Below are 26,682 nucleotides of genomic sequence, written 5' to 3' on the forward strand. Positions count from 1 at the left end.
TTACATGGTGGGGAGGTATCTGAGGAAGTGTGTGGACCTGAGACGCAGAAAGGATGAAAGGTTTCTTTACCACAGTTGTTCATATGTCTTCAAAACAAAGACAAATGATGATTTGGGCCTGGTATCCCTTTACTAAATGTATACCCTTTCTTTCACTAGCAAAAAAAGTAATAATAGATGGTAAGAGCTGAGTTTGCTTTTTCTTATGCACTATGGAGGGGCCATCCTTCTTCAGAGGTGTGGGAGGCTAGTTGGTCAGACCGAGACCACCTATGGCTGTTTCCTATACGTCAACAATACTATGCTGCTCAATCATCTGTTATGGTGAGGCTACTTACACGTGCTCTGCTCACAGCCTGTGAAATGGTACCACACCGTCATACCACACTGTGACCATATAGTAGTTTTACCATTTTAAGGGCAATGCAAACCTGTATGGCTGTAGCAGTTTATTGTAGAGGATATGAGCTGCTAATGAGTTTGTTCCTGTAGCCTTGGGTTTGATTCCACTCGGCCTCATTTATCTTCTCTGTGCCTCTAAACAAGCCATTTAATGAGACAGTTTCACTGGATTGCCCTTGAAAAATAGACACATTTGTCTAGTGCGCTTATCTGATCAACATATACATAAAAAGTACATATATGAAATACTACCAAACTAACCACAGATCTGTGGTACAAAAATAAGATAGAAAGGATATGCATTTTATATGGCCAGCTTGGATTATCTTATGTATACTTAGCAATAACTGAATGCAAAAACTTAGTAAACAAAAGACCATATTTTAAATTTTACCAAAAAAAGAGCAAAAAAAAGGAGGTCTGCATTGATTGCATCGCATTAGCATTATACTCTTCTTTCTTAGTTTAGTAACGTTCCAGAGGTTTGTCTAACATTCTACCATATCACTTTTGGTATTCTGCTATAACTATATGGTCTGTATAAGCTGTTAAAATTTAATGCCCAACATCAAGGTATCGTAAGTGCAGTTACAAATTTGAGACAGAAACTACTTCAGATTCAACTAATCCAAAACTTGCTTGCTGTGTAAGCAATTTTACTTTGCTGCAATCCAGTGTGTGTGTGTGTGTGTGTGTGTGTGTGTGTGTGTGTGTGTGTGTGTGTGTGTGTGTGTGTGTGTGTGTGTGTGGAGGGGGGGGGCAGCCTTACTCCTGCACCCCAGTTGCTAATATGTGCCTTCTTAAAGGTAAAAGAAATCGTTTTTGTTTCCAATGTTGTGAAAAGTGAGTTGGAATATATTTGTGACAGGGTTTAAAAGGAAGCTTTGCCTGCTTACAAAAACACGTTACGAAAAATACTTTTATTGGTCGGGCTGTTGTGCTTTGATACAGTCGGAAGAGTCATGTGTAATGTGAAAGGGAGATGTCCTAATAGTGGCCCCATTGACCAGGGACTGACTAGTGACTCGGGCTAGAGGAGCCAGTGAGGGAAGGAAGAGTGTGAACATATGATGCCAGCTTATCCATCCTGGGGAAGGGAGGTAGTCTGACCAACAGCAGTTCTGGAACTTGCTAGTGGGACAGGCTGATGATATGTACTGTATATACTGGAGACAGTCTACTGGCTCTTTAATGCCATATTCACATGCTAGCCTTTGTTGGGCATGTGTAAGAATGTATGCTCATAGGGTAAGGCATACAACCCTTTCATCTCTCAGTACGCATGTCAGCCACTGGAGTTGAGGGGTTCACAGTGGAAAAAGCCTTCATGGCTGCATGGATGCTTTGCCATAACCAGCTCTCACCCGGAAAATGGAGAGTGACAAGGCATGTTAGCAAGAGTAGCTTGGTGGTCAGCAGTCATGAGGTACAAAAAAAAGGGATGGAAGAGAGAATGCATGTGCACATACTGTGTTATACAATCTGTTTACTGCACTGACTTTTGTTGTTTTATTGGTGTTATGGTTTCTTGTTTATCTCCTTTAGTCCAGACTAGGCTAGTTCATTTGTATGAGACAGTATATTAGTCTCTGTGCATTATCTAATTTAGTAAAGGATTTTGACACTGACATATTGTGTCATCTGGGCATTATGGATACTGTAAAAGTATGTAGAGTTAACTGCTGTATTGGATAGATCATTAAGTAGGTGGAGTGGAGAAGAAGAGTACAGACAGTAGGTGACTGATTGGATAGGCCATGGAAAGCTCTGGGGTTCCCTGGTGGTTGGTCTTGGGATCTAGGTGTTTAACTTTGTTTTTTCTTTATTTCTTTCTTTTTTAATTTCTCCAAATCTTTTGGGTTTCTAATACCATGACGGGAATGGACCCCATTTCTAAGTCAAAGTACTATTAAAGGTCATGAAATTCGTATTGTTTAAATCTTTGATGTCAGCCAAAAGTGCTCTTTGTTTCACCCACATTGTGTCCAGTAATGACTCCTGCAATTTGTACAGAGTTACATGTATTGGTAACATATCTAAATACGATTGTAGATAATTTTTTATAAGACCTGCTGCTCCTACTACTGTTGGAACTGTCTGGGAGTCTTTCTTACACATTGCTCTCGTTTCTGCCTGCAAATATTGATATTTTATGACTTTGTGTATCGCTGTACGGAAGACACTGTAGTCACTGGGTGTAGTTATTTCAATGATCAGTGCTGCTTTTGTCTACTTTTCATGGACCACTATATCTGGTTTTCTCACATCTATCTTTTCTTTCAGGTATGACTTAAATGTTGGATCTTGAGGTATACTGTTTAGGCTTGAGTTCTAAGACCAGTAGGCATTTTATTCAAATGTATGGCCACCAGTGACCCTGATTTTTTTTTCCTTTTTAAATCCATTATTTGTCTATATTGGAATAAAGTTATTACTTTTTTGTTTATCTGTAGCATTTTTTAGTTCACATGGGGTTATTGTAATAAAAAAAATGTAGAGGAAATGTTAGAAAAGATACCACTGGCTAGATGCTTAGATTATATAAGAAGGTTGTATAATTTAGCATTAGTTATAGATTTGTCAGACATGAACTGTGTTTGGCATAAAAGACCTGTAGAATTAAATCCTTAAGATCATTGGTGGGGTTGGAATTTCATTAGACTGTGAAAGTGAAAATACAAAATTTGTTAAATAAAGCAAGAAGCGGTACAAATAATGTATACTTTTAATGCAAGCACTTCCAAAGCCGTGGAATAATGTTAGTGCGTATGTTAAATTCAGCTGTTTTAATGTGGAGTTGACAGTCTGAGAGATGGTAGAGCATTTAAGTAAAATTTAAGTCTCTGTGTTCCAAGATGGCCTTCCGCCCTTGAACTCAGAGAAACCTAAAGTTATGAATCTTTAATTTTTCCCGGTTTGAGGTTTACTATGAATACCTTAAAACGCTTATGCAAAATTACAGTAATAAAAAAATGCAGTAGTTAGAGATCTTACAACCAGAATTAATTATGAAACTGTATAGTCAGTCCGGGAGGAGGAGGGATAGAAATCCATTAGACGGGCATATTTTTTAAAAGGAGACCAGTGTTGAATAACTAAGAGTGTAGAAGAGTAAAGGCTTTTAACCACATTTGATGCTGAAGAATGCTCACAGGTGAAATAACCACTTGCTAAAAGTTTGCCATTATATATCCTACACTACAGGGGGCTGCATGGTAAAAACATAATGTGAAGTTAGGATTTAAAAATAAACTCTTATTCTCATAAGTTCCCCAAGGACCATTAACCTACCAACCTCTGGTTGGTGTAAGGCCAGCCACCCAAACCAGACATGCCAGTTTGCTTAGGATTCTGACAAGGAGATGGCACAGATGGTTTATGGTAAGCCCAAGTCCACGCAGTAATGCCCAAAAGGATTGATATTGCAGGTGAATAATGGACCATTCAGGAATGTTTAGGTGTCTCTACCTCTGGAAGGGGTGTGTAACACCTTCCTGGAGGGTATTATTGTGATTAGAAAATGGGCTACCTGTGGATATTTTTTGGTATGTTTTAGTAGAGTTTTGTTATTAAAATAAGTATCCTGTATTGGACTTGGTGGTAAAGTAATTCCTGTCTCATACACCTTTTATTACAGATTAATGTCCAATAAGTGTATGCTGTTGCGTGCAGAATTTTGATATTTTAGTTACACGGATAGCATCCTCTCTCCATTGCTTGTTTTGCACACACAGGCACACACATATTCAGGCACAGATGCTGTCAAACGGCTGTTTCATGTTAATGAGAACAGTTGCTCCTGATGTTGAGTTGGTAAGTGAAAGAAATAACACAGTTTTGAAACTTTTTTCACCTTGTTGGCACATTAATTTCATGTAGAGAGTAGGTGCTTTTGATTTTTACTGGACTTTCTATCTGTTAATTCACACCTTTGAAACTTTTAAGTGACCAGTGGGGTTATGCTGTTTTAAAGGTTATTTGATGCAGAACATATTTGTTTCTCTGTTTGATGTTGTGTTGAGATGTAATCATGCCTTAATAAAAGGACAGTATAGTACTTAAATGCCTCTGCATTGTTTATTCATTGTTTCCCTTTCTGAATGTATGGGAATTTACCAATGTGTGTGTTGTGTTTTCAGGACCTTAGATGTGAGACCAGGAAGGCTAAAAAGCATCTGTCAGAAGCAGGACAGAAGATGTCCTTAAGTGATAGCGAGCTCAAAAAAATGTATGGAATACATTCAGATATTAAAATATGTCTTAAAAGGATTGTGGTCTCAAGTTCGTCTGCACTGGTAAAAGATAGTTCAGCTTCCATTCTTAGTTCTAATCAAGAATCTGATACAGAGGTTATATGTATAACAGGACTACCATCTGCAGGTAGAAGGCCAGCAAACAGTAAAACTCAACAGGTAAGATGCATTTGTTGTCGCCACTGTTTTGAATTTTCGTTAAGACAAGCCTGCATGTGCAGATTTTATGTAGCATTGAAAGATGGGTTACTTGGCCAAAAGCATGTGTTACAAATTGCATGTGTTGTTTCCACTTGCAAAAATATTTTTATGCTATATTTGTTGTGCAAAATCTTTTCTGTCAATTATAATGAAGTTACATCATAATTACGGTTCAATTCTGAATTTTTTGAGGGTATATTGTGTCAGGAAATTAAACAATTTTGCTGTCAGAATGTAGCCATACGTCATGAGTCAAACTTTGAAAAGTTCAGAAGCATTTAGCAATCTTGGACATTTCATTGTGATGTTGTGAAGCTAAAGTGTTAGTGTTTCTGTTGTAAATTAGCATATGGGGACCATGGGATGTATTAGTACTCCAGTTTCTGAGACTGTTTAGGTAGAGAGTTGTTCCCTAAAACTTTAGCAAGTAGGGGAGTAGGATGAGCTCTAAGAGTGTGGATGTATGCATTTTTGTGGCCAGTGAGTGAAGGGAAATAAAGTCAGTAACAGGACATGGGAGGGGATCTAGGGGACACTAGGGTAGGCTGTGAAATGGAAGTTGTAAAGAAAAGATAGAACACTAGAAGGAAATTACTTCATTCTGGAAGGTCTATGTTGCGACATCGAAATTCCAAGTCAGTGAACACGTGTTCACCGACCACTAAACAGTGAACTCTCATTTCTGCGAATGGCCACTACAGCGAATTTTTTCCTAGGGGAAAAAAATTGCTTGGCCAACCAGAAACGAGACAGTATTCAAAACCTGTCAAAGTGGGGGGCTTCACCCCCACACCCCCCTAACTAAATATACCAACTCCGAGATCGCACTACAGTGGGGAAAAGGGCAAATTCAAAACGATAGCCAAGCAATTTTTTCCCCTAGGAAAAAAATTCACTGTAGTGGCCATTCACAGAAATGACGGTTCGCTGTTTATTAGTCAGCGAACAGGCCTTTTCTGACTTCAGTTTTTCGATAACGTAATATAGACCCCATCCTGATAGCTAACCACAAGACAATATTATTTGGTAAAGGTCTGTCACTACTTGTGATCTGTCTTTCTCTTCATCTGCATCTTTGTGTAGAAAGTAGTTTCATTAGTTTTGTTTGCTGTTGCTGAAAATATTATCTTTTTAACTTTATTGGTCTACAAATGCATAGTGTTAAGAAGACATCACCATTTTAGATGTACCGTGTAATTTTTTTTTTATTTTACCCCCAGAACAAGATTGATGGCTCCTTTACCTGCACCCAGTTATCCTATTTGATGTCCTTCCATGTTGCAGTATTCATTATTTTAGTGATCCACTGCCAAGGCGGCCCAATGTCCAGTCAGTATATCAAAGCCTTTAGGTTGCTTTAAGGTATGCTGTACATCACACGTGTGCTCCTCGTGTAGCTTAGGGCATAAAGTTGATGGATGGATGTACCATCCTCAGAACTTCTTTGCCGCCAGTCTGAAATCCATTGCTTGATCATCGGTCTGAATGCCTGTTCTGTTGCTGGTTCACCAAGCCATTGCAGATAAGTGTCTTGTTGGGATTCTTTTTTTCTTATCTTTTTTTTTTTTTGTTGCTTGTGGGGCTTCATGTCATCCAAGAAGAGTAAATGCCAGTGTGGGTGACAGATTCCCCATAAAGACCACCACAAATACTGTCTGTTTTTCCGTGGCACCTCTCAAGACCATACGTCCTGTTCCATGTGTCAAGCCTTTGTACCTAAACCCTTTTGTAGTAGACTCTTTTCTTTGGTGCTCTATCTTGAAAACCAGAGTGTTGCAAAAGACACGATGGAGAAAACTTCCTACTGGGAGAGAGAGCCATCAGTGAAGAAGGCCAAGAAACCTATACCAGAATCTTCTGCTGTTCAACCTCTGCCTGATGTCTCTCCTGAGGCGAGTGAATGCCCAAAGGTTCACCTGGCTTTATTGTTGGATTTATCTGCAGCGACCGGTTTGGAGGCCAGTGGAGATCCAACTTTAAGCATGCCTGAGGAGGTTTTACAGACACGTTCATGGGGAACCATGGCTGATTACCTATGAGTCTACCTACAGTGTTCCTCAAATATTAGTCAAAGAAGTCTCCCTACTACCATTATTGAGTGCCATCCTCAGTCAGAGTTTTCCAAATTTTATAAAGTGGACATCCCATTGAAGAAAAAGCAAAATACTAAACATGTTGCTCCTGCTCCTAAGGATGCACAAAGTGAGTGACACACCTTCACTCAGGGCTTGTTTAGTGCTTTGATGGCATTGAAACCTCCACAGGGAGTTTCTGTTCCAGCCCCCCCACCCCACCCCCCCGGTCCTGTACTAACATAAAAAGACCCAAGGAACAGGATTCCTCTGAGGATATAGACTCTGATGAGGAATCCCTTGCTTACTCTTCTTAGATTCCCTCTCCTTTGGACTGTGGATCAGAGGAAGATGATTCTACCAGTCGTGATACTCTCTTTGAAGAGATTTCTTTTGGGACAATAATCTCCAGGATGATGGAGTTCTTTAAATGGGGTTGTGCTCCGGTTTCTGAGGTGCATAAAAGATATTATGAGTTGCTGCAGATGGATTCTCCTAAATCTTCTGCTGTTTGTCCTGTTTTGGCTGCCTTGTTTGATGCATTTTCCAGTGCTTCTATGACTCCAGACTCTGAGCTCCCTGCTCCGAAGAAACCTGATGGATTCTGTAGGGATCCCGAAAACTATATATTTTTGTACAAGTGTCCTTCTGCTGACCTCTCACTGGTGTCTGTATATTCTGACAAGCCCTCTCAGTTGCTTCCTTCTCGCAAGTTACTGCCATCTGATAAAGATAACAGGACCATGGAAAGGCTAGGCAAGAAAGTTAATACCTCTGCTACCTTGAGTTTTAGGGCTGTTAATTATCTGACCCATATGTCCAGGTATTTGTTGGCTCTCCTGCCACAGGCCTGTATGGTTATTTCTGATCTTCCAGATGGGTAAAACTTCTGCCTTTTCCCTGTTAGTGACTTTCATCCAGGTGGCTTGTTATTCCATGAAGTGTAGGTATGTTACAGTAGATGCTTCTTCTAGGGCTGCTGTTTTTGGATTAGTGATGAGGGAGGTATTCTTAGCTTCAACCTTTGCCTGATGATATTAAGGCTACATTGATGGATGCCCCCCCTTGATAATGTACAGTTGGGTGGCAAGCAGGCTCCTCCTGCTAAGGCTGCTCAAACTTCAGTGCCTCAGAAGTCTCCTTTTTCAGATACATCGGGTGGTATCTGACAATCCTATGCTTCACAGCCACTTTTCTCTTTCTGTTCACCTCTGTCTTGGTGTTTGGCTACAGATTACTCAGGATTCCTGGGTCCTTTCCATTTCGTAGTTTGGAAATCCCTTCCTCCTTTTATGGGTATTCCTCAGCCCAGAGGTGCTTCTGGACCTTTTGACTCGGGGTACTATTCAAGAGGTGCCTTTGTCCTAAAGGGGGGTGGGGATTTTACTCCAGGCTGTTTCTAGTACCCAGAAAAGAGGGTACTTGGCGACACTTTTTAGACATCTATTATCTAAACACTTTTCTTGAAGGTGCCCTCTTTTCAAATGTTGTCCCTTCAGACTTTGTTTGCTGCCTTGCTTCCTCGGGCTTATATGGTGTCTCTGGATCTTAAGGATGCTTACCTCCATATCCTGATCTATCCTATTTTCAGGAAGCTTTTACATTTCTCTGTTGTTTCCTGCATTTTTAATTCTATGCTTTGCCATTTGGCCTTTCTGCTGATGTAAGGGTATTGACCAAATGCCTCGCTCCTGTGATTGCTTTTTGCCGGATTCAAGGGATCCTAGTATTTCCTTACTTGGATGACATATTTCAGGCATCCTCTCAAGAGAACCTGTTGTAAAATCTTCACTTTGCCATTTCTCTTCTGCAAAACCTGGCTTCACAATAAACTTCAAAAAGTTTTTTTCTGACTGTTTTCAAGACCATGTTTTTCTGGGGTGCAGGATACAGACTGTGCCTATGTTCACATCCTTGCCTCCTCCAAGGGCTTAACACTCATTTCATTCTTTCAAACTCTACTTCCTCTGACTTCGATAACAGGCAGGGAGTTTCTGAGAGCTCTGGGTTTCATGGCATTCACCACCGCTGTACTTTCTCTGGCCAAACTCTACATGAGAAAGTTTCACTGATTTCTGAAGTCAAGTTTGGCTTTAGCATACCCATCCCCTAGAATTTGTATTTCCTCTTCTGCCTAGTCTCAAGGATCAACTTCACTGGTGGATACAGCAGTTGTCTCTATGTCCAGGGCTCCTCTTTCATCCCCTCCTTTTCCTCTTAGGAGCTGTTCACAGTCGCCTCAGATGTGGGATGGTGAGCAGCTTTTGGCTCCCTGAATGTGCAGGGGGTGTGATTGCCTCCTCAACAGAGCACATCAGTGTAATAGAGATGAGAGCTCTTCTGCTGGTGCTTCAAGCTTTTCATCCTCTTTTCTCCCCAGGACCTCTCAAGATATTTACAGACAATACCTCAGTGATGTGGTATATAAACAAGTACAGGGGGACAGTATCTTATCTTCTTTGCCCGTTGGCATTCCTAGTGTGGGATCTTGCATTCCAGTATCAAGTGACTGTTAAGGCAGTTTACATTCCCTCAGGTCAAAACATTGTGGCAGACACTATAAGCAGGTCCTTAACTCAATCCCATAAATGGATGCTTCACAAGGATGTGTTTCTGGACATTGTCCACTAATAGTGTAGTCCTCAAATAGAAAGGAAATGGAAAAAATTAAATGCAAAGTTGAACATTTGAACAATATTGTGATCAGGCATGAAATTTTAGTTCATTTCAGTCTGTCTGCAATGATATCGCAGTTGCAGTTAAAGCTGACAGACATGTAGTTACCTTAATTGCTAAAAAAAGAAAAAAAGTTGGAAAGAGACAAGGAGGTTGATTCTAGAATTCCAAATACAACTTAAAAAAAGCAAAAAATAAAATTTTAAAATGCCACCAAGACCACCGATCCAAGAAGTAAGCAATTTTAATGAAACACTTAGCGCCTTGGCTTGCACAGCCTTCCAAGAGTAAAAACACTACAAAACACTCTTTACTTAAATACAGCATATTGCACAAGACAATTAATCAATTAAATATACAGTTTAAATCACATACTTCCAATTACATTCCTTGTTGAGTCCCTGAGGCTCCAAAGTACCATACTTTAAAATCAAGAGGGTTTCTTTTTTTAAAAGTTTATTTTTTTAAGGACACACATTCACCTATACCAACTTGCAATTTTTCCAGAACACAACCGCTAAGAGAATAAGGATCAGAATTATGTGCTTGAATTCCACCTGTCTTTCGTAGAAGCTGGAGCCCACCATCCCACAGGGAATTTTTGAGATGAACCCTCACTGGGAAACTGCAGATATCTGATGCACAAACTAGATAGGTTACTCACGAACTCCAAGAGCATAACATATGAAAACTTTTACCAATCTAAGTGCATCACTAGCAAAACTGTCCCGCAGGGACTCCAGTGCTATAAATTTCCTAATGGAATCAAACTAGAAGTGGAGTATTTCACTCCTTATGTCAGATCTACTATGAGGCAGGATTCAAAGTCCTCTTCGACAGCAACAGCCACAAGTTACAGATCTTGAATGACCATATAAAGTCTCTGAACAACACCATCCAAAGACACCCTTGGTTTGGACAACTTAGAAATGAGTGGGACGCAGTAGATGCAAAAATCATGTGCCATGTATCCACAGTTGTGCAACGCAAAAAGAAAAAACTGTTGAAGGATTGGGAGCAATACCAGTCTAACAATGCATTGCCCTTCCCCCTGCAAATCAGCCACCTCTAGCCTCAGACAACACATTCCCAGGAATTGCGATTGCGGAACCAAGAGGAGAGTGCCAACAATTTTTTTATCCCTGGGACAAGGGATCGAACAGACAACATATCCCTGAGAGACAGAAGAAGGGGAGGGAGCGAGGCAGACCATAAGCACAAGGAAAGCGGTGGTATTAGAAAGCATACCTGCGACCATTTCCCCACACGAGAATTTTATTTTCAGGTTGGGCTTTATAACCAGCCGCTTTATTTGTGCTTAGTAAAGGTTTAAACTTTATCCCAGCTCAACGAGCGAAGGTAACTGATGTTATCATTGAGCTTAAACTGTTTTGCAGGAAAGTTCATCTAAAGCAAGGTTTTGTAAACAACAATTTGAATTTTAGTGTAAATGCTTATGTGGACACCAGCCTAGATAATAGTTATTACTTGACTGCATTACCTATTAGTGAATCTGATATACTAGGGAGACGAGAGCCATCTCCACCCAAAAGCAGTGGCAGTAGTATAGATCCCAAAGATAATGATGTAAGCTAAGCTTTTTTTAAAAAGGAAAGCATGTTCAACTCTACCATATATTCCACCCTTAATGTATTCTCCAAGTTCTGCGAGGGGGATATCAGGGACACCCTGCACAGCAGGCCAGGCTCTCGATAGTAGAGTCTCACTCTCCAAGAAAAGAAAGCCCTCCAACACATTAGTAATGACCTTACCCTTAGGATCATGAAAGCAGACAAGGGGGTGGGAATAGTAGTCCTGGAACAGAGAGCTTATGTGTGAAAAATGGAGGAAGGCTTAATCAAAGACGATAGTTATTACGTCGTTCTCCCAGTGAAGTTACATGCAAGTTTGAACTCCTAGAACATAGCCTCTGGGACTTGTGCCAAAAAGCCTTCTGACCAAGCACGAATATGAATTTATGATAGTGGATAACCCCAGTGCCAGTAAAATGTTTTGAATTCCCAAGACATGCGCAAGTGTGACGGAAACCCCTCCCCCCAATTAGACACATTGTATCATCTAAGCAAACTAAAATGGAATTTGTAGTGGAATTCCTCTACTACTACTAAAACTGTATCGTGCAGAGCTCCATGTTCTGCCTCAAGGACTCCTGGGAGTTCCTCAATGAGATCCACCAATACCAAGGTCCCACGGCTAGTAGTCACCGTTGACATTGTAGCCATTTACACTAGCATACCACATAAAGAAGCTATAGAAGTAGTGAAAAAATATCATGCAAAGCAAACAGGGACCACCCCACAAAGGGTACAGATGTATTGTCTGTTGCTAAAACTAGTGCTAGAAAATAACTTTTTTCCCTCAATGACATAATTTATCACCAATTAAAAGGGGTAGTCATGAGAGCTAAAATGGCACCAGCATTTGCCAATCTCACCTTCATCTCATGAGAAGCAGATACCCTCACCCAGCTTTGAGGATTTGACAAAGTACCTCTGTACAAACGTTTTATAGATGACATTTTTTCTTGTGGCAGGGCATCCGCAGAGAACTTTCAGCCTTCCTTAATAACATTAGGAGTAGCATTAGTTTCCTCGAATTTATGGTCTCAGTAATGGGGAATATTGTCCACTTCTTGGACATTACCCTTGCCATAAACGTAGAGCTAATAGGTTCAGTTCCATGATACATAGGAAAGTCACATTTAGGAATAATCGCCTCCACTGTAAAAGTCAAAACCCCACCTTCATGAAAATTAACATAGTGAGGGGCCAGTTTGTAAGGGTCAGCTGTATTGTAAGTGAAGACAATAATGTCAAGAATGTGCTTTCCTAAAACAGCTTTTCATTGAAAAAGCACTACCCTGGAGAGCTCATAGTTTCCAGCCTTAACCAAGTAGCTAGCAACAGGGACACGCATCATCTCCCTATACTTAAACACGAGATGTTATGTTGTCCTATCTCGCCTTCATTCTTACAGTGATGGGTTCGGAGCCGATTATTGGCTCCTACTCGGCCGAATGCACATCTGAAAGACTCAAACTTGGCTTGTGGTAAGTAGGTATCCCATAATGCAGTGGTGTAATTCCCCAGATCTCATTTACCGCTTTACGAGGTTGGATGTGCTCATCTTGGCCATGGCTAAGTTGTGACAAAATGTTTTCATATTTCCCTTTAGAATCTGTAATCCTGTTCTATTTTATAATAGATAACTTAGTATTTAGTAATATCTAAATTGTTGTGCTTTTTCTTGCATTATAGTTAAATAATTATCGCTTTATCCCATTTGGTGCTGCCTTTGGCTGTCGTTTCGTAGGCCTAACTCTATCCCTTGTAGTGGTGGTTGTGTCTTGTCATAGTTAATTAGCAGCCTGTTTAAGTTAGAGAGCTCTTTGCCCGTTTTTAGTTAGAGGGCTTGTAGTTAGTGTGTCGTTTTGTCTGGGAAATAGGGCCATTTGAGTTAGAGGCCCTATTTTTCTCCCTTGTCTGTCTCCTTCATGTTTCCCACAGTTTACTGTTCAGTTTAGTTTAGTAGTTCAGTAGTTAAAACTTTCTTGTTGTTTTATTGCGGTCTTATCTTTATCATGTCTAAAGACCCGAAAGAGAGAGAACATAAGCCTTCGGGCTTTAAAAAATGCCAGAAGTGTTCACAAAAAATGTCTATCACAGACAGACATGTCATATTTGTGTATTGCCTTAAAGCAATTCATCTACAAGAGGATTGTACTTTTTTCATTCCTTCAGTGCAAGGGTTCTACAAGAAAGGAGAAGCAAATTGATCCTGAAAGGGCTCTTAAAGCCAGCTTTTGAGGAAGCTATCCACAGTTCTTCTTCCTCTTCTTCGTCCAAAAAGGAAAAATCCCAGAAGAGACAATCACCTGCAACATCGGCTCAGTCGGAGCTGCCAGTCAAGTTACCAAAAATTTCTAAGGCCATTGCCTCCTCGGCTCCACAGTCCTCAGAGCCATCGGAGGTTATACTAATTGACAAACCTTGTTCTTCGGTTCCTAAGTCCTCGGAGCCACAAGATACCTCTTCTCGGAGCCGGTCCATGGATAATTTGTCGGTTTCTCCGACACTGAGATCTCCCATTCTGCATAGGTCTTGCTCTCCATCCCTATCCTCCAGGTCCACCAGGAGCTTATCTGACGATGACGTGGAATGGATGGTGCACAGACTCTTGAAGTCACAGACGCTAACTAAATTATTTTTGGCTCCAACCCATTTGGCCCCGGAGCCCTACTGTACCAATTGTACCCACTGTTGTTCCTCTCTGAGCCAAGCTGGACCTTCAGAGCCAGAGTGCTTGATGCCACTTACTGTGGATCCGTTGATTGCGAGACCCCCTTCAGTGTTCACGTAGCCGACATCTGCTCCAACACTCTAGGTGCCATCTGGAGAGTCTGGGAGCCAGGGTTCCCCTGTCGGCCCCGGGGGGGGGGATTCTTAGCCCCAATCATCTTCTGTGTCGAGCCTACCCCTCAAAGCGTCGGCCCGGGTTAGCTTGGCTCCTTCATCGGTCTCTGGTCCGATCTCGCTGGTTCCGGTGCCTTCCTCGGAGCCGAGGGAGTCTTTGGAGCCAGTGAGATCTGCCTTTGAGCTGATGAGTGTGCTGTCGACCCATACAGCTCCACAGAGGGATACTAGCACTCGTCCCCCTAAAGCACCAGCTACTGTCTCAGCACCACCCATTCCACAGGGCAGCATAGATCCCAGAGCCTCAGGATCCCTCATTCGGTGAACCCCTCTCCTCTGAGGCCTCCCCAGGATATCATTCTGAGGAGCCACTTCGGAAGAGAACTTACAAGAGGAAGCACGTAGTCTCTCCAGATGAGTCCGTCACTGCAGACACTGACCTCGAGGAGTTGGAAGGGTCCCCACGGTTGCCCTCTGTTGATATCTTATTTGCAGATATTCTAGAGATCCTAAAGCAGAGAGGCGGCTGGCAGGCCACCACCCCTTCTGATGAGGACTCCAGTGTACCTGAAGGATTTTGGATCTCAAACCTTCAGCCTCCTGGGTGTCTGTGCCTTTTGATGAGCTAATAGACCTGGTTAGTTGAAAGGCATGGGAGTCACCTGACACAATGGAACCAGTCCCTCGGAGGCCCAACAAACTCTGGTCAGCTCCTTCGGGAAAGGATTTCCTCACTAAGGGGGTACTTGTAGATGCTATGGTGGTGGCAGCAGCCACCAAGGTGGAACTTTCAGAGACATCCTCATCTGTTCATCATCCGAATAAAGACTCTCGAACGATGGACAGATACGGGAAGCATGTCTTTTCATCAGCGACATTTTCACTCCGATCACTGAACTACCTATCTCACTTTACAAGGCTATAAAGAGATCTCCTGAAAGAGCTAGGAGATACCCTACATGATACATTAGCTGCGGGGGTGAATGAGAAGGTCTCCTCCCAGCTGTCCACCTTAAATTCCATCGTCAACTCCTCCATGAGGCTGATATCCTATGCAACTGATGGAGCGAGCAGGGCAGCGGATTTCGGAGTTTCCCTTAGGAGACACTCCTGGATGCGCTTGTGCAATTTTGTGGAGCCCTTTAAGTCTACTTTTACTAATGCCCCCTTTGATGGTTCCTCATTCTTTGGACCCAAAGTAAAAGACACTCTCACCCGATGCGAACAGGAAGGAAAAACTCTTTCTGCCATTTGAGTACATTTTTCCATACCTTCAAGACCTTATCCTAAAGGTTAGAAGAGTGGAAAAATGTGGTTCAAAAGATCCCAGAGAGTTTTACAGGATGCACGGGGTGATTCCTTCCCCAGGGACAGAGGGGGAGATAATGGTAGAAGCCGCCCCAGAGGCAGAGGGGGCCCACAGAACCAGGATGACTGTGATTCCTTTCACGGACACTCTTACCAACGCTTCTGAAAGGAGGCCTGACTGCTCTACTCTGGAGGCAGTCGGGGACGTTTATCCATTTACCCAGAAGCCTGGCAAACTATCACAAGAGACAAATGGGTACTACAAATAATATCCAGAGGATATTCCATTCCTTTCTCCAATCTTGTTCCCCAGACCAGAACAATCCCAGATGTTCCACCCAATCTAAGGGAGCAAGCAACTATAGAGATTCAAATGTTGCTGCACAAAGGAGTCATCCAAGAAGTCCCCACAGACCAAATAGCATTCGGAACTTACTCAAGATTCTTTTTGGTGCCAAAAAGAACAGGGGACTGGAGACGCATATTAGACCTAAGCAAATTAAACAAATCTGTCAAGAAGTCAAAGTTCTGAATGGTGACACTGCAGTCTATACTTCCCTTTTTAGAGAAAGATGATTGGATGCGCTCGATAGACCTTCAAGATGCTTACCACCACATAAAAATGGACAGGACATCGAGAAGGTACTTATGCTTCTGGCTGGGAGCCGGTCATTATCAGTTTTGAGCTCTGCCCTTTGGTCTCACTACAGCCCCCAGAGTGTTCACCAAATGCATGGCAGTAGTCACGGCTCACCTGAGACGTCTAGCATTCCAAGTGTTTCCCTATCTAAACGACTGGCTGCTATCTGCCACCATCAAGCATCTACTCCAACAAGCCAGGGATCTAACTTTGGATGTTTGCACTCAGTTGGGTATTAGTCAACTTTCAAAAATCTGCCTTGTTGCCCTGTCAGCTAGGCGCAGATCTAGACACTGCTTCTATGGTAGTATGTCTTCCAACAGAAAGAGTTGTAACACTCAGACAGCAGATACTTTATCTTCTTCCCAAGACCAAGGTGAAAGCACAGATAATTCTAAGATTACTAGAGACAATGGCTTCCACAATAACACTGGTTCCTCTTGCCAGAATGCACATGAGGACCCTTCAATGGCTGTTGTTCTCCCAATGGTTACTTCAAGAGCTTCCTATGTCTCACCTCATCAGGATAATGGAATTATGCAAAAACGACTTAAAATGGTGGATACACTCCAGTCATGTGACCATAGGGAGACCCTTTGTTCCACAACCACTCATAACTACCGTGACCACGGACACTTCCCAGATAGGGGAGGGGGCATTATCTGGCGGGAACAGTCCAAGGTACATGGCAAGAACACGAGGCTTACTTGCATATAAATGTCCTAGAGATGAGAGCAGTGCTTCTTGCATTGCAAGCACTTCAAGACTCTCTCCCTCTAGGGACAATTGCGATACAGTCAGACAATATGTCTGTGGTTTGGTACATAAACAAGCAGGGGGGATCCAGATCTCACCCTCTTTGTCGCGAGGCCCTGAGAGTTTGGAAATGGGCAGATGTTCATCGTGTTACACTGCTGCAGTCATTACACTTAGGTTATCCTGCCATCAGGCGGTCCCGCAGTTGGCCAGAGTTCCAAAGTCTTGGTCTGGTGTTGGTTGCTCTCGCTTCTTCCCTGACGTCAGTGCGCCAGGGGTATATAAGATGCATCCAACGCCATTTTCTTCAGTCTTTCTTGCCGCACGGTGCCCGAAGCAAAAGCAGTTCGCAAGTGCTGGTCGGCCAACTCCTGAGATTTTCGAAGTCGAATAAAAGCTAAGTACCCCATTGGGGAAACTTTTTTTATTGCCTCAGTCCGATGTCAGAAAAAGTTAATAATTGTATTTCTTGTGGGAAGCAAATACCTCATAAGGACTTCCACTCTTACTGTATTCCATGCCTAGGCCCTGATCACAACGTCACTAGTTGTCAGTTTTGTGCTAGATTTAACAAACGCACTATAAAAAGACGTTTTGATTTTGCTTTGCACTACTTTGGCTGAAGGTTCAATTATACAATGCCGTCGGAACAACTGACGACCTCAATTCATAAAAAACGCAAAGACAAGGATAAAGACAAGCATCCGAGGTCCAAAACCGATGACGAAACCATTTCTAGGCCAGTCGCCGGTTCTCAGTGAGGCGCTTTTGCAGCCCCTGACACCTGCTACCTCAGAGCCACAGGCCGCCTCCGACTCCCACGTGGAGACCAATAGGCCTCTGGAAACTCAAGGTATTGGGCCTACGGAAACTAATCCCTTAGATGGGTCCGCAGCCGCTGAGCAGGCATCGGCTTCTGAGGGTGTTTTCAGACCTTCACAACTTACCATTAAAGCAACAGCCAAGACAAAAACACCATTGAAGACAAAGAAGCAAGTACAGCATTCTCCAGGACATTCCTCCATGCCTAAGAAACAGATGCTCAAAATGGCCGAAGACCTCATTACTCTAATCAGGAGTTCCCATCCCCCTCCTGAAAAAAGGCCTAGGCAGGATACAGACTATGATTCCTCTGATCAGGTTTCCATTTCCTCGGATTCCTCTTCAGACCAGGGATACTTTCTACCCCCCTATGAGGACTTTGATGCTGAAGAATCTATCCCTTCAGCCTCTCCTTCTGAGGATTACTCTTTTGGGGAAACTTTACATACCATGAGGGAGCATTGGAAAGTCAGGATTATTCAGAATCCAAGAAAAGGCTCAGGGACTTCCTTTTATTGCCTCAGCACAGGCCCCTTGCTATTCCGCCTGTGTTAGATATTGTGGATGATGTGTTCTCTGAATCCAGCTTATCTCCTGATTCTTTGCCCCCTGCCCCAGCCAAGCCAGATAGGTATTATAGAGTCCCTGACTCTCACAAGTTTCTTTATAAAAACCCTTCTGCTGACCCAGAAACCATTTCCCAGGGTCCCAAAGGGGTTAAGGCTTCCATTGCAAAAAATCCAGTCCCCTCTGACAGAGATTCTAGAGCATTGGATAGATGGGGGAAGAAAGTTTACACTTCTGCAACTTCAGCAGTAAGGGCTTTAAATTGCCAGTTTCACATGCTTAAGTACCAACAATATTTAATGTCTCAGTTAAAACAGAAAATGCTTACAAGCTCAGAAGCTCCTGACTATAAAGAAATGCAGGATTTATTGCATGCAGTTGAACAGGTGGGAAAACATACTCTGCAATGTGGTTTTGATTCTTTAGAGGCCTCTTGTAGAGCTGCAGTTACAGGTTCTGTGATTCGAAGACATGCTTGGTTGAAAGAACAGAGTTTACCTGACCATGTTAAGGCAAAATTATTGGATGCCCCTTTACAGCATGATACCTTGTTTGGTGTTAAGGCAGAAGCGGTATTAAAGAAAATGGAGGATAAAGCTAAATCTATGCAAACAAAGATTTCTTACAGGTACAGCCACCTCAATTTAGCAGAAATTGGCCTACAAAGAATTGGTCTTTTCCAGTGTCAGACAGGCCACAGAGAGGCAGATACAGATGCCCAAGAGGCAGATCTCAGCCCCAGGCTCTTACAGACAATGACAGTGGGGTACCTCAACCTCAAAAGGAGGTGAAGACAAGTCTCAACCTTACAGGAAACGGTCACAATGACTTCCCCCTTCATATGCCAAGCACTTCCCTTTTGGCAGCCCCCTTAGGGGGAAAACTAACACTTTTTCTCAAATTTGGCAAACAATCACCCAAGGCAAATGGGTTCTAAATATTGTGTCTCAAGGATACAGGTTCCACTTTCACACTTTACCAAGGCTAAAGGGAATGCCAAACCTGCCACAAAATCAATGGGCAGAGGCTCAAAAACAAATTTCAGCCTTCATGGACATGAGAGCTATTCAAAAAGTACTGCAGCAGGAACAAGGACAAGGATTTTACTCAAGACTCTTCCTGGTCCCCAGAAAGGACAAAGCCCGGAGACCCATACTAGACCCTTCAACTCTAAATACTTACCTGGATGTTCCGAAATTCTAAATGTTGACATTACAGCAGCTTCTTCCCATACTGGGCAAGAAGGCTTGGCTGGTTACTCTGGACCTCAAAGAGGCATACCTGCATGTCCCTATCAGACAAGATTGCAGAAGATACCTCAGATTCAAAGCGGGTACAATGCACTACCAATTCTCTGCACTGCCCTTTGGCTTATCTACTGCGCCCAGGGTCTTTACAAAGTGCCTGGGACCAGTAATTGCATTTTGCAGACAAAAAGGAATTCAAATATATCCATACCTGGACAACTGTCTCATTCAAAAAGAGAAAAAGGACATTCTTCTAAAGCATCTGGCATTTGTAAAAAGGCTGCTAATTTCTCTAGGGTACACAGTAAACGAAAAGAAGTCAAAACTAGTGCCCTCACAACAGATAATATTCCTGGGTGCCAGCTTGGACACAACGGCCCAGATGGCTTATCTCACGCCAGACAAACAAGGACAACTGACTCAATATTTTCAATTACTGGCAAAAAAGTCCCATCTCCCTGCAAGAAAAATTCTGCAGGCCCTGGGATTCATGGCATCCTGCATACTACTAATTCCATATGCCAGACTGCATATGAGGAAATTACAATGGTACCTAAAAAGTGTTTGGACTCAACACTCTCACAGTTTAGAAACAGTAATACCAATAATTCCCTCCCTACAACAGGAGTTTTGATGGTTGGCACAGGCATGTCCCCTCAACAAGGGTCAGCCTTTCATTCTACCCACAGCCAGGCAGAGTCTAACAACAGATGCTTCAGATTACGCTTGGGGAGCACACATGGCAGGAAAATGTATTCGGGGCAAGTGGACCACAGACCAAATGCATCTTCACATCAATCAAAAAGAGATGTTGGCTGTTCAAAATGCCCTAACAGCTTTCAAGGACCTTCTGCATCCAGGACAATTATTATTAAAGACAGACAACACCACAGTAATGTGGTACATAAGCAAGGGGGCACTCATTCTTATCCCCTATGCAGGCAAGCCATGACCTTGTGGAACACAGCTCTAACTTATCAAGTTCATCTGCCAGCACAATTCCTGCCAGGAAAGAAAAATACTCTGGCAGACGATCTCAGCAGAAATATCATGGACCCTCATGAATAGAAATTGAATCCACAAATCTTCAGCATGGTAACGCAAAAATGGGGGTGCCCAGACATAGATCTTTTTGCCTCCCCACTGAATTGCCAACTACAAAAATTCTGCACAAGGACTTACCACACACAAGCATGGAAAGTGGATGCTCTTTCGTTCGGCTGGAAAAGCCCAAAAGTTTATGCCTTCCCACCACAGCCTCTCCTTTCAAAGGTACTCCTAAAAGCCAGACAAGAAAAACCACAGATGATCCTGATTTCTCCAGACGGGCCACGCCAGCCCTGGTACCCAATCTTAAAGAACTTAGCTCAAGACCCACCATGAATTTTGCCTCAAATTTCACACCTCCTGACTCAACAAAACAATCAGATCCTGCACGGTCAGCTCAAAACCTTAAACCTGGCTGCATGGCAGATTCATTAGTCAAGCAGGCAACACCTCTCTCTAAAGCTGTTATGGATGTCATTTTGGAGGCCAGGAGGCCTAGCACCAGGAAATCTTACTCAGAAAAATGGAAGAGATTCTGTGCCTGGAACCTGGCCCAAAGCCTTGACCCTCTTGTCCCAAACATTCCTCAGATTTTACAATGCTTAACTGAGATGCTGGACAAAGGCCTATCCTTCTCATCAATTAAGATCCACTCCTCTGCCATCTCAGCTCATTACAACACGGATCCTCCTTTATTCTCTCATCCCTTGCTAAAGTAGTACCTCAGAGGGGCTAAAAACATAAGACCGCCCCGGAGAGCACCAACACCACCGTGGGACCTCAATTTTGTTTTGGAAAAACTGACCTTGCCACCTTTTGGGCCAGCCAATACAGCCGATCTAAAATTTTTATCATGGAAAACAGCTCTTCTCCTGGCAGTAACTTCAGCACAAAGAGTCTCAGAGCTACAGGCATTAATGGCAGTGGAACCTTTTATAATATTTCATCAGGACAGGGTTTCTTTAAGGACAAACCCTACCTTCGTGCCAAAGGTGGTATCTAGTGTGGCTCTTAACCAAATGATCCATTTGCCAACTTTCTATCCAAACCCCCAGAATAAAGGGGAGAAACTTCTGCACTCTTTGGACATACACAGGCAGCTACGCTTCTACTTGGACAAAACAAAAGCTTTCAGGAAAACTGAGCAACTGTTTGTAGCATATGCTGCAGGATCATAGGGCAAGGCGATCTCAAAGCAGACTATTTCCAAATGGATAGGACACTGTATTCGTTACTGCTACACACAGCATGGAAAATCAGTCCCTAATAACATTAGGCCACATTCTACCAGAGCAACAGCCACTTCAACAGCCTTTCTCAGAGGAGTACCAACCAAGGAAATTTTGGAGGCTGCAATTTGGAGTTCAGTGCACACCTTTACCAAGCATTACCACTTGTCTCTTTACTCCAAATCCAGAGCAAGATTTGCCACTGCAGTTCTGCAGGGTCTCATAGCCAATCCTAACTCTGTATAGACCAGCCACCCAACCTTAGCTTTGGGATTCTACCTGAGTGTAATGACTGCAGCAGTGTAACACGATGAACATGGTACAGTTTTGTACCTACCATAAATGTAGATGTTCGAATGTTCACACTGCTGCAGTCCAGGTTACCCTCCCTCCATCCCCTCTGTCCTAGCTGGACTTATCTATACCTTTCTATCCTATACAACCTTTGTGGTGTATTTGCTTGTAACTGAATGTATTGTTTTTATTTTTTATGCATGTTTTATTAGCAATATGTATTGCCTACCTATTTGGGGGCAGCTGACATCTGGGGCAAGAAAAACTGAAGAAAATGACATTGGATGCTTCTTATATACCCCTGGCGCACTGACGGCAGGGAAGAAGCGACAGCAACCGACGCCGGACCAAGACTTTGGAACTCTGGCCGACTGTGGGACTGCCTGACGGCAGGATAGCCCAAGTGTAATGACTTCAGCAGTGTGAACACTCTAAAATCTACATTTATGGTAGGTACAAAACTGTACTTTTCTTCCCAGCACTTTCTAATAGCAACGCACATTCCGGGGAAGTCCATCGTGATAGCAGACAAGCTGAGCAGGGCAATTTTAATGCCTCACGAGTGGTCTCTCAATCAGAATGTAGCAGAAATGATTTTCCGAACATGGGGTCTGCCTTGCTGCGAAATTTTTTCCACTCCCATGAATGCCAAGTGCAGCAACTACTTTACCTTAATCCCCCCTCCAGAGGAGACACCGAGAGACGCACTTGCTCACGATTGGCCCTTGGGACTTTTGTATGCCTTTCCTCCGTTTCCTCTCATACCCAGAGTCATTCAGAAAGCACAGTCCTTGGGAAGCAGGATAATTCTCATTGCTCCTTACTGGCCTCGTCAAGGTTGGTTCCCCTTCCTTTGGCCTCATCTTCAGGAGAAGCCTTGGACTCTAGACCCAGTTCTAGACCTGCTGACACATATGTCGGGTGCGCTTCATCTTTCTCTCCACACTCTAAAATTGACAGCTTGGCTGCTCCACTTCCTAATTTAGTCAGGCTTCAGAATTTCACTCCTACAGTTAAACATATCTTAATGTCCTCTCATAAAGCTTCCACTAGAAAACTGTAGTCTAGCAAATGGAAAAAGTTTTCCCTTTGGGCTCAAAACAGAAACATTGATCCTTTTTCTGCACCCATCCATTCTATTTTGGAATTTTTGGCGGAACTCTTTCAACAAGGTTCAGCTGCAGCAACCATCAGAGTACAGCTCGCTGTAATCTCAAATTTCCACATTGGTGATTCTATCTCGAACTTAATGTCACACAGGTTGTGTAGAGCCTTCTTGAAAGGTGCTTCCTTATTAAGACCTCCCTATAAAGAGCCCCTTTTTCCTTGGGATTTGAATTTTGTTCTGTCTCACCTGACGTTACCACCTTTTGAGCCCTCATCATCTTCAGACCTCAAGTTCCTTTTCTGGAAGACCATTTTTCTGGTGGCTATAACATCTGCTAGAAGAGTATCAGAGTTGCAAGCTCTTTCTGTTAAAACCCCCCATATTTGATATTTCATAAAGATAGGGTATCCGTGTAAAGTAATCCATCTTTTTTACTCAAAGTCTGTTCTTCGACTAACATAAATCAATCTGTTGAGCTTCCGGTGTTCTTTCCTAATCACAGCAACAAGGCAGAATACAAATTACACCAACTAGACGTGCATAGACAACTCAGATTCTGTTTGCATAGGACCAAAGATTCTAGAAAATCTGACCAGTTATTCGTATCCTTCTCTGATGCAAAAAAGGGTAACTCAGTTTTGAAAACTACTCTTTCCAACTGGCTCTCAAACTGCATTACATTCCTCTATACCTCAAATAACAGAGATTTACCATTCAAAGTAAAGGCTCATTCCACTAGAGTAATGGCTACGTCTTTTGCCTTTCAAGCCAGATTTCCTATGGATAATATTTGTGCAGCAGCTACTTGGGCCACTCCTCATACATTTGTCACACATTACAAAGTGGATTTGGCCTCCAGGGACAGGGCCTCCTTTGGTTCCATGATGCTTAAAGGTATACTCTTGTGAGCCACCCAGGAAATAGGTGCTAGGGACGATGAAGGCGAGATAGGACAACATAACATAAAGAAGTTATGTACTCACCATAATGTTCCATGTTTGTTGTCCATCTCGCTATTCATTCTTATGAACCCTCCCTTCTTCCCCCTTCCAAAGACTCCTTGTGGACCTGGTGGATGTTTTTACTACCTTCAGGAGTTCTATGTTTCAGTTCGTTTCTCTTTTTTTTTATTGGGGATAGTTTATATATATATATATATATATATATATATATATATATATATATATATATATATTTAGTTTTACAGTTCATTTAGTAGTAACAGCAAACAAGAACTGGGGAATTACACCACTGCATTATGGGATATCTACTTGCCACGAGCCAAGTTTGAGCCTTTCAGCTGTGTATTCGGCCGAGTCAGAGCTGAAACTCTGCTCTGAACCCATCATTGTAAGAAAGAACGGCGAGATGGACAGCAAACATGGAACGCTATGGTGAGTACATACATTTTTTTTCACCATGCAGCCCAAACCCACCAGTAATTACAATGCCCGCTTCCCTCTTCCCATTTCCTTGGATTCCCCTAGTGTCAGGGATAGTATCCAAAGAAACTGGAGCATTATAAGAAGTAACCGAGAGCTCAGCAGACCCTGGGTCCAGCATTTTGTTTTAAAAGACCTAAGTCCATAAAATTCCTCTTTGAAACTGACAGGAGATACAAGGGAGCTCCAGATGTAAACTCCCCAAGCATAAACATATGCGGGCGTTGCTGCTTTTGCCAATATATTGCCTTAAGCAATCCGCTCACCCTGGAGACGCATAATTTCACGATCTACCTCTGTGACAACTTTGATCGTACATCTAATAACTTTATATACATGGCAGTGTGCTCCCAGTCTCCCACCTTTTACATAGGAAAAAACACGTGTAAATTCAGAGATAGAATTAAGGAGCAATACCAAGCCGTTAGATCCATGGATCTCAGATATGCGATAGCCAAGCATAGCACGTACTGCTCTCATTTTTCTGACTTTAAATTCACTGTTATAGAAAGAACCACAGTTGCTTTTGGTGATTGCAACTCCCTGCTTGAAGTAAGAGAACTGCAATGGCAAGTTCAGTTGAGTGGACACGCCCCCTGGCCTGAACAGGAACCTAAGTGTTAAATGTATCTTCAGATGGAAAAGTAGAAAGTGACATCCTGCCACACATCACCACTGTGTTGATTACTCATTTAAATATGCTGTCTGTATCATGTGTTACTGTATCGCAATTCATCTCTTACGAAGTTTGACTTCTAATGGGGTTCGACCATTAAATTAAGTGAACGAAAGCGCTCAGTCTGAAATCTGTGGCAGTTTGTTTCTTTCTCGAGTTCCCAGAAGGTTCATATTAGTTTATTTAGTTTTCAGTCTACCTTTTAGATTGTGTCCTAGTTTCAGATATTATGTGTGTGTGTATATATATATATATATATATATATATATATATATATATATATATATGTATGTGTGTGTGAGGTGACAGTGCTACCGCAGCACCACCACCGCGTGTGTATATGGGTTCACTACTAAATAATGAAATTACAGAATCCCGAGACTCTGAATACTGACACCCAGAATCTCGAGTTTGCGGAATCTCGAAAACAGTGAATGGAGATTGCCGTACAATGCATAACAGGAGCTTTGCCGTTCTCTCCACTGTAGTGCAATCTCAGAGTTGGTATATTTAAGTTGCAGGGGGTCTGGGGAGCAGAGCGGCTTGCCCTCCTGCATAAACATTATTACTGCTGGTTTTGTGTTCGTTTTTTTATTTTTTTTTATTTCAAGATTCCGCAATCTTTGGATTCTCTGTGTCTGTATTGTGGAATTTCGATCTTTAGTAGTGTGTGTGTGTGTGTGTGTGTGTGTGTGTGTGTGTGTGTGTGTAAATATATATATATATATATATATATATATATATATATAAATAAATAAATATATTTATATATGTGTGCACACACACACACACACACACACAAACACACACAGTGGATATAAAAATTGCGTCACCCCTGTTAAAATCAGTGTCTGTATTCAGAGTCTCAGGATTATGGAATTTCGATCTTTAGTAGTGTGTGTGTGTGTATATATATATCTGTATATATATATATATATATATATATATATATATATATATATATATATAAATATATAAATATATAAATATATGTGTGTGTGCGCACACACACATACACACAGAGTGGATATAAAAAGTGCTTCACCCGTGTTAAAATGCCAGTTTTTTTTATATAAAAATAAATGAGACCACAATAAATCATTTCAAAACTTTTCCCACCTTTAATGTGACCTATAACCTTTACAGTTCAGTTGAACAACAAATCTGTTAGGGGAAAAAAAATAAAAAAATGTACAATAAGCTGGTTGCATAAGTGTGCACACCCTTGAACTTTGTTGAAGCAAATTTTGATTTAATTACAGCATTCAGTCTTCTTGGGTAGGAGTATATCAGCATGGCACATCTTGACTTGGCAATATTTGCCAACTCTTCTTTGCAAAAGCGCTCCAAATCTGTCAGATTGCCAGGCCATCTCTTGTACACAGTCCTCTTCAAGTCACCCCCAAATTTTCTATTGGATTTAGGTCTGGGCCATTCAGAACTTTAAATGTAATGTCCTATCTCACTTTCATTCTATGCTGGTTGAGTTCAGAACCGAGCATCGGTTCC

The 26,682-nt window shown here is 42.2% G+C and overlaps 1 protein-coding gene across 3 annotated transcripts in view; it reads left to right on the forward strand.

Moving 5' to 3' along the window:
• The window catches only part of LOC122806319 (ligand-dependent nuclear receptor-interacting factor 1-like), a 345,063-nt gene that overhangs the window by 255,102 nt on the left and 63,279 nt on the right, over positions 1 to 26,682 (forward strand). For all 3 annotated transcript variants that reach the window (XM_044076637.1, XM_044076635.1, XM_044076636.1), the window contains exon 4: positions 4,542 to 4,814. In XM_044076637.1, the coding sequence (XP_043932572.1) occupies positions 4,542 to 4,814 (273 nt within the window). The remainder of the gene's footprint in view (positions 1 to 4,541; positions 4,815 to 26,682) is intronic.

The sequence above is a fragment of the Protopterus annectens genome, chromosome 7.part0 (assembly GCF_019279795.1).
Source record: "Protopterus annectens isolate FY-2018-M chromosome 7.part0, PAN1.0, whole genome shotgun sequence".
NCBI classification, from domain to species: Eukaryota; Metazoa; Chordata; order Ceratodontiformes; family Protopteridae; genus Protopterus; species Protopterus annectens.